General features: G+C 46.5%; 1 protein-coding gene across 2 annotated transcripts in view; it reads right to left on the reverse strand.

Annotated features, from left to right (window-relative positions):
• Positions 1-4,537: 4,537 nt before the first annotated feature.
• The window catches only part of c17h8orf34 (chromosome 17 C8orf34 homolog), a 91,513-nt gene continuing 86,431 nt past the window's right edge, over positions 4,538-9,619 (reverse strand). Inside the window, exons 13-15 of one of the 2 annotated variants that reach the window (XM_042067499.1) lie at positions 9,061-9,157; positions 6,223-6,267; positions 4,538-4,765 (exon numbers count right to left, since the gene is read on the reverse strand). In XM_042067499.1, the coding sequence (XP_041923433.1) occupies positions 4,758-4,765; positions 6,223-6,267; positions 9,061-9,157 (150 nt within the window). In that variant the 3' untranslated portion in view covers positions 4,538-4,757. The remainder of the gene's footprint in view (positions 4,766-6,222; positions 6,268-9,060; positions 9,158-9,619) is intronic. The other variant, XM_042067500.1, reaches the window with a different exon arrangement.

Genomic DNA, 9,619 nt, shown 5'->3' on the forward strand with positions numbered 1-9,619 from the left:
TGGTTGAAGTAGCACGTCAATAGATGACGGACAAGTGGCTTATTCAATCATATGCAAGCATTTTTTGATTAGGCCCAGCCTTCTGAAGCAACACTTCAATGGATCGGTTCCAGATGGATGAGTGGAGCTAGGCGGAGCGAAATTCATCTGGCTATTGCCAGGTTATTGCGCAGGCGCATTTCTGCTGAATAGGATGCCCGATGAGTGTCCAAAAAGCGTTGCAATATGGTCGCCGAGTGGAGGGACTTGCCTAAAAGGACTTTGGCTAAACTCTACATAAGAACCCATGTAGGAAGGATAAAAGATTGACAACACATGTGCGTTTGAATTGATTCGTGGCTGACTACCTGCTCTGCTGCCCAGGCAGCTCGTTCATTGTGGTTAGCTCCGGAACAAGGGCTTCAGAGCAGTTCCTGTCTCATGCCACGGATAGCCTCTGTATGTCCTTTTGTTCTGTTAAAATGAAGGCATTAAAGCGCTGCTCAAATGATTTTGATTACACTAAGCTCTTTTAAGAGATGCAAGGATGTCATTTGTTTTCCGGGACTTCTGAGGGATGATTTCGCGCAAACAAAGACCAGGCTACTTGGAGAAAAAAAAATAACACTTTTACAGACACACACAAGGGAAATGTTTAATTATAACAATTGGAAGGAGCTGAACATTTGCAGTGCAGAAAACTGAATGAGAGTGAGGAGAATGAAGGAAAAGATTGAGCCTAATTGTGTTTTCAATCAAACAAATCATAAAATCATCCGTGCAAACATCCTTCTCTTCAGATTGTGGGGTCTTTTTTTACAGCATAATTAATCCGGGATGGTGGTCCCCACATTACCAGAGAAATCCAACACTGGTCTGTCGAGTTTGCACAGAGCCATAGTTCCAATCTCCATTCAGCGAGAAAGTGCTTCATATGGCAGGGCACACACACACACACACACACACAGTGTGCTTTGGGCTTTCCTTTTTGAAATATCCCTAGTCTGCTTATTAATAGCACATACATGATACACGTAAGCATGCAAACCTACATTGAGAAACACTCAGTCTTGCTGATGCTGACACACATAACCTTGCACACAGACATACATTTAAACATATGTATGCACACCACTACCACTGCCTCAAACACACATACACACGCACACACAAATACACACTCTGGGAACAAGGACTGTCATGTATACTGCTTCAAAGCATACTTGCTCCCCACCATAGATTTATTTGTACTCCATGTCAGGATTAATATTACTTTGTTCTGTCGTAAATACGGCACAGAGGCCGGTCAGCTGACCACTGATGGTGGTCTGAGCTTCAGTGTGGCGTGAATCTGCCCGCCCGCCACAGACTATCTGGGTGGCCCTCGGCCTCGACCCCACAGTGGCTTTGAAAGTGTTCGCTCACTGGGGACTCTGGTAACCAGAGGATATTGGAGCGGTTGAACCCTGGAGAAGATAACCCTTACCGCGTCTAATATATGTCATTAGTCAGTGGGCAAGAGACCAAATCCACCGCTGCACACAAATCGCTCCACGCAGAGCCCCCTTTGATTACCCTCTTACTCCCAAGAATTGTTTTTTTTTACCATATCCTATATGCTATATCCATATCGGAATACGCATCTATGAGTCCCTTGTTTCAACTTCGCAGAGACAGAGAGAGAGCGAGAAAGAGAGAGAACGATGAAGAGAGATGTAGTGAAATGATATCAAAGCAAGTTTCCATGACGCTGAGGCCGATCTGAACGCTTGAGTGAATAATGCAAGAGCCCCATGTGGGTTATAGCACATCAGAGAGCCCGTCCTATAGGCACATGAAACGCAGAAACGCATTCCTCACAGACATCTGTGTGGCAGCGACTAGGCCTCTTGGTGGAGCCCAAATTAGCCTCTTCTCCCCAACGTCAATTCCGAAAGGAGCATTAATACTTACTGCTGACGTGGCGCATGAAAAAACAAGAAACAGGCAAAGCAGAAACACATGATTGGGAGTGTGTGGCGGGAAGCATTGATGCCCATTATCAATTTGACTTGTGGTGGAGCGACGTGCCGAGCGTTTCCATTTCGCGTAAACTCTCAACAACTTTGGCGCAGGCTTCAGTAGTTTCTTCAAGGGGTGAACTGAAAGACGAGGATGATGTCACTCGCTGTTGAATTCTGGGAAGCGATCGTCGGAGGCAGCTCCGATCCAGCAACAGTCCGTCTCTGCTGACTTGAGTCGACCCCAATCAGGCGATAAAACAACGATTCCCCCTCTACGATACTTCAGAGAAGACGCATTTATGTGCGACGGTAGGTTTCAACCCTGTCCAAAAGACGCCTCTAAACCCTGCTGCCTCTGACCACATCCTGTCTATGATTCCCACCAGTCTAAACAACTAAGGGGAAGAGCTTGCAGAGATGGCACACATACCATGTTTAATGAAATCTTGCTTGGATTCTCACTCGTATTAACATTCTCTTTGATGAGTGTTCAATCATTGACTTTCACAGGGAGAGGAGAGGCGTTCTTTCTCTCAACCACATCCTGTTTTCAGCTAAAAGGGTGTAAGGGGGCTGCATTCCAGTTTTTTGGCGTGGCATGGCCTTCAGGAAATGATCAGGTGGAGCAGGACTGGGTGGCTCATCTCTGTGGGGTGGCATGTGTGTGTGTGTGTGTGATCGTGTTTGTGTTCACACCAGACAGACTGATCTCACGCTGACGTCTAGCCGGCATCCTCACCCCTACCACACCACCCTCACCAGGCGGTGTGTGTGTGTGTGTGGGTGTAGGTGTGGGTGTTCACATAAAACAACCCAATCACCAGAATGTCATGCTGGCATCCACAGAAACACCCTTGGTTCCCTGTCCTCACACACCCACCACCAACCAACCCTGCCCTCACACACACACCCACCACCAACCAACCAACCCTGCCCTCACACACAACAAAGACAGAGACAGCTAACGACAAAAAGCACCCCCCCCCCCCCCACCTCCTCCTCTCTCTATCTATCTCTCACCAAAAGAAAAAAAAAACTAACAACAAAAAAGCGAGAAGCGTTTACACCCCTCTCTCAAACTTCTCATGCATGCCATCAGCGGGTTCCTTTTCATCCGCGTCCCGCCTGACCAGATCAATGGGAGTCCTAACGACGCTTACTGTAAGCGCAGCCATAAAAAAAACAGTAGGAGTGGGTGCAAGAGTACAGTCTGCACAGCACAGCACAGAGCAAGGCTCAGTTACTGTATGACCGCTTGATGTCATTCGCCAATTTCTCAGCAGTCTGAGCACAACCCACAAGCACTGAATATTGAGTATCATACTCAAGCAGTGAGAACAATAAGGCCATTCCCCAAAAAGGAAGGACATTAGGAGAGGGGATGGTGGTGGTGGTGGTGGGGGGGGGGGGGGGTTCTTCTCAAAGGTGAAGGATGATGTCCTTTGGACATTGTAACTGTCAAAACGACACTTTTGGACCATAGGCAACCAGAGTGATTTGAACAGGGCTGATGGAGAAGACCTGGAGCCAGTGTCACTGAAATCTATGCCCAGAGAGAGAGAGAGAGAGAGAGAGAGAGAGAGAGAAAGAAAAACAGAGGAAAAGCAGCTGGAAGTAGCAGCCGGCGCCTCTCCCATTTCATAGAGTCACTGAGTGCAGCATGGTTAAGTCATTTGCATGTACAGTACACTGCAGAAATGTTGGGAAGATGGGTGTTCTGACCTGGGTCTAACCTTACCGCATATGATCACAGGACTGTGTCAAGAGAAGGGATGAGAGGAGAGAGAGAATGTGTGTGTGTGTGTGTGTGTGTGTGTGTGTGTGTGAAGGATAATATGAGTGTGTGTGCACGAGAGAAAGAATGAAGAGAGAAGATAAGAGGAAAGAGATAATGAAGAATGGAGAGAATACTAGATGGATGGAGAGTGAGGAAAAATGATTTAAGCATAATGCATTATGAATACAGAATGTAGAAGAAATCCTTGAAAATACAATTAATAATAGGCAAGTTGTATATTTATGATCATATAAAAACATAGAACATCATAGGAAACATATTTTTTATTTTAAAAACTACTTTAACTTGTTATAGATAGGAGTTCACAGAAACAGGTGGGGGAGACAGACAGTTTACAAATAATGAACTGAGGATCCAAAGTAAACATTCCAACAATTTCCCAACACACAAGCAATAAATCTAAACCGTAAAAAATATGCATTTATTTCTTACATATAACAAAAATAATAAAACAAAGAAGAAAACAGCATGCCTGATGCAAACTTCACAGTCTCTGAAATTGTTAGCCAACCCGCTGGCGGCTGTATCAAAAGAGCATGTGAAAAAAACATGGACATTCATTAATGGTTGCACTGGAAGATGCAATGTGTGCGTGTCTACTGCAGCAAGGCCACATGGAATCAACTAAATATCCCTTCATTCCACAACTAAATACATACATGCTCAAAATCTAGCTTTTATTTTATTTTTTGAAATAATGGCTACGGTTTTGTCATTCCTTAAAAATAATGTTTTTACATTCTCTATTTTATTTTTCATATGTCCACTCCACACACAGAACAGTAATCACACAGAACCAAAGAAGATGGAGCTACGAAATATTGAATCTCCGTGGAAAAAAGTACACAATCTTCTTTTCTGTGGGTTACAAAAATAATGTCTCTCTCTTTACAGTGCAGTACGCAGTATTGAAAATGCCTGTTAGCTTGCATAAGGGTAGGTGGGGGTGTCGGTCTCAGTCTCTGGCTCCTGTGCTGCTACAGACCTATGGAGGAACGAGAGGAAAACATCAGTCTCATAGCAACCCCCATTCAGACGTGTCCTACCACTAAGAGGACTAATAACCGCAGCAATTACAGTAAAAACACTCTTCTCTATTTGAACATGTCAAAGATAAACATTGAGTGGAAAAGCACAGAGCCGATGCCCACTGTCTGCCACAGTTGTATTTTACTGTATGTGTGTGTGTGTGTGTGTGTGTGTGTGTGTGTGTGTGTGTGTGTGTGTGCGCGCGTGTTGAAAGTATTGTATGGCGTGTGTTTGCATTGTATGCCTTTTTTACTGTACTGTAAATGTGTGTGTGTGTGTGTGTGTGTGTTTGTGTGTGCATCTACAGTATGCGCCCAAGTGTGCTCTGATGAGTTTGTGTCTGTGTGTGTGAAGGAAAGACATTGTATAGATGTGATCTGTTGAGTGTCTGTGTACTGTGTGTATGTGTGTGTGTGTGTGTGTGTGACTATGTCGGCCTCTCCAATGATGTCAGCGCTGACAGCATCCAGGGTTTGGCTAAGCATCTTTGGTTCCGTAGTGCTACTCCGATAACCCTGGTTCTTTCGTTCTTTCCTTCTCTCTCCTCCCGTTCCTCCGTCTTTCCATCTCTCTCTCCTTTCCTCCCTCTGTCTCTGCCGAGTCGAGCTGTTCCAGACCTCCAGACCTGTCTCCTTTCACACTGTGAAATATCACTGGGGCCTCCGACGCCACAAAAAGGCACAACCGCAGACGTACCACCCCACTCTCTCTCTCTCTCTCTCTCTCTTTCTCTCTCTCACACTTTCTCTCCTCCCTCTGTCAACTTCTCTCTCTCTCTGCCTCTCTCCCTTTTTCTGTCTCTCCATCACTCTCTCTCTCTCTCTCCCTTCCATCCAGCCCTTCCTGTGCCCTCTGCTCTGCTCCAGCATACGTTAATGTGGCACCAGCCTGTCTTAATAGAGGGCACCACCACACTCGCTATTTCCCACCGCAGCGATGCTGGGCGCTATGGAAACCCAACCCATCCCCCCCACTCCACCACCACCAGCCCCTCCAAAAACACACACACACACACACACACAGCATGCACACACACACACACACAGCATGCATTTCAGTGGCATTACGTGTCCTCTCAACCACTCCATCCTCACACTCACACACACCATCCTTAAAGAGTACACAGAGCCACTCCAGGCTCCATAAACCAACATGGAGGCCCGTGAGTCACTGATGATGGAGGTGGCGGTTTGTCGGGCGGGGTGAGCCTATTGACAGACCGTGAGGCATGTGCCACGTACAGGAGAAGGCATTCCACCAACAGGCCCATCTGTGTTTGTTTTGTGACCCTGGAGCCCCATATGATGTCTACCAAGCCTGTGGTTTATTGACTGAGATGTGTGTGTGTGTGTGAGAGAGAGAGAGAGAGAGAGAGCGTGGTGCTGATAGACAGATGCTAGTGACGCAACCTACCTGAAAAGACAGATCTTTTATTGGCATCCCGCACGCTCTGGCTACCTGAAACAGCCGCCAAACAAACAACAACATTAATTTCCAATTACGGACAACACAAACACAGGAGCAGAAACCCATATAACAGCATATGAAAACTACGCAGTGCCAGAGCAGCGGGGCAGTCCCACAGCATTGCCTAAGCATTTTCTGGCAAGAGACGAAATTAATTGTGGATTTCCATAACTGTGTTTTCATTGGCTCATAAAATACTGTACTCGTTATGCCCCCCCCCCCCCCCCCCCCCTGCTCATTAACGGCATGGAAATGATTACGGCGCTGAGAATCAGAGGGAATTAATCAGCGCTAATCAGACTGAAATGGGCCCTGGCTGGACTGGACAGCAGGTGTAAATCAAACGTCTTTTAAGGGACTCGGGGTCCGCTTGGGTCACAAAGCCCCCCCCCCCCCCCCCCACTGCAGGGCGGGACTGGGACGTGGAGAGGGGACAGGAGGCGGGTCTCTTTCATCTTTGTTGAGGTTAGCGGTTACCCCGACGGCAAAGTCTCTAAAATAACAGGAAATTGTTGTAGATCTTTTCCACTCTTTTCTCCTCCTCCCTTTTCTTTGCTTTTCTGTTCGCCGTCTCCTCTGCCATAGACTTTGCGCCAGCCCTTAAACATGCACTGGCACAAAGAATATGTGTGCGTGTGTGTGTGGGTAGGGGTGCCAGTGAGCTGTACCTATACACACCCCACACACACACACACACACGCACACACGCACACACGCACATACGCACGCACACACACACACGCACGCGCACACACACACACACACACACACATACACACACACACACACACACACACACAACATACACACAGGCACACACATATACAGATGCAAACAAAGGTAGACACACACACATATAGACATACAATAGACACTCACAAAACACTGACCAGTCTTCCTCTTCAGCTATGTCCCCATCATCTGACCTGTCTGACACATATGTGTACATGTACACACCTAGACCCTCTTCACCAGCAGTCTGTGGCTTACACATCTTCTTGCTCTTGTTTTTGTTTTTCTTCTTCTTCAAAACACACAGCTGGCATGACAGAACCCCCCCCCCCCCCCCCCCCCCACACACACACACACCGCCTTCCTTTACTGGAAATTATGAAGATAGATTTCAACATTTAATAAAATCCTGTGTCAGAGACCAACACCGACCATCCCTCGGCGAGACCCGTCACATGCACTTAACATTGTAGTCCGATGCCAAGCTAGTGTGTGTTTGGCTTGAGCAAGACCCATACCCCCCCTGACCCATCAAGCTTAGCCGGTCAGCGAATTTCCCCACGCACTGTGATTTCTGGTTGCCCAGTGAGCCAATAATTTGTTTACCAAGGCAATTATATAATATCAATTTGAGAACATTTTCATTTTTCAGGATGTTCTCAGTCCATGGTAACAAAAGTGAAAAGTTTTCTCACACACAAAGCAACAATGCAGCACAGAAATGCAGAGACGCTGTGAGCATCTATGTGTTCTATGTATTATTATTCTGCTTAATCCTCTGTAAACACACACACACGCACGCACATACACACACGCACACACACACACACACACGCACGCACGCACATACACACACGCACACACACACACACACACACACACACTCACACGTACATACGCACACACACACACACACACACACACACCTACGTGCACACTTACACACACACACACCTACGTGCACACTTACACACACACACACTCACACGTACATACGCACACACACACACATACGCGCACACACATACTGTACACACACACACACACACACACACACACACACACACACACACACACACACACACACACACACACACATACACACACACACACACGTGTAGCTGAGGATAATGAATAGATGGCCCTCTGTGAGATTGAATCTGAGTTCAACTGTGCAGCGCAGCCTCAGTGTTGGCTGTGGCCCACGTATTAAACACAATCTCAACACCATAGCAGTATATTCAACTCATTAATGGACAAATGGCTCCTTGAGGAAGACCTGATCTTGCAACAGCACTTTCAAAGACAAGGAGAAATGGCCATGGACAATTTATGAGAAACTGGAGAATATGATTTTGGGCAGTAAGTCATTGATTAGCTCCAAGTAAGGTATAAATCTTTCAAGTAAGCCCTGGAAATGAAATACTAGATATCTCCGTGAGACAATATCAACATAATGAAAGTAAAAAGGCCATTTTTCAGGACCCAAGCCACACAAGGTGTAAGCCCCCACGTACACATAAGTCCTCTGTAATAAGGAACAGAAGAGTGCTGGCACACTAGAGCAGGCTTATAAATGATCTGACGAGATGCAGATTTTTCAATTCCAGAACTAAGGGAGAAGGGAAGCATCGAATGGTAATAAGTCTGGAGAAGATTTACAGAAATGACATGACAGCAAACCATAACATAACTCTTCTGAAGGTTGTGGTGCAACATTACAGGCCAAGTGTGTGTGTGTGTGTGTGTGTGTTTGTGTGGTGGAACAGCATTACAATAAACACAAACATACACAAAACGAGAGAGAGAAAGAGAGAGAAATGGGAAATTATAATAAAATAAAGGAACAAGCGGGAAATAGAACATAACATGAATAATAAACTAGCAAACAGACAGTGAGACAGACAGACAGACAGAGAGACAGACAGACAGAAAGAGAGACAGATGGGGAGAGGCAACCAAGACAGACAGAGGAGAGAAAAAAGAGACTAATTGATGCACATAGAGACAGACACGTGTTGTCCATCAGGCCGAGGCCAGTGGGCCACTCACACTTGTCCTGCTCGGGGGGCTCCAGGATGTCGCTCTCTGTGTCGTTGGGGATGCGCCAGGGCTGCCTGATGGCCTGGAGCTGCTGGTAGAAATCATCCTGCAGGGAGAAGGAGAGGAGAGAGGAGGAGAGGAGAAGAGGAGGAGAGGGGAGGGAAGGAGGGGAGGAGAGGAGAGGGGAGGAGAAGAGGAGAGGATAGAGGAGGAGAGGAGAAGAGGAGAGGGGAGGAGGACGAGAGGAAAAGAGGAGAGGAAGAGAAGAAGAGAGGGGAGGAGAGAATAGGGGAGGAGAGGAGAGAGGAGGAGAGAAGAGGAAAGGGGAGGGGAGGTAAGGAGAGGCAGTTGTGTTTACAAGTACATAAAATCATACATACAGAGCTTTACATATGCAGAAGATGCATAAAGATGATGATACATGGGTCAATTTTGAGCAATACTGCTGGACGATCCCATGATCTGTTACTAGTGGTCATTGTGCATGCAGCACAGCACAGTATCATATTCATAGCTTTGCAAACATGGAAGACAAAACCAAAGAACAAGAAGGCTTTAGCCAGTGTCA

Source organism: Alosa sapidissima, chromosome 17 (assembly GCF_018492685.1).
Source record: "Alosa sapidissima isolate fAloSap1 chromosome 17, fAloSap1.pri, whole genome shotgun sequence".
Lineage (NCBI taxonomy): Eukaryota > Metazoa > Chordata > Actinopteri > Clupeiformes > Clupeidae > Alosa > Alosa sapidissima.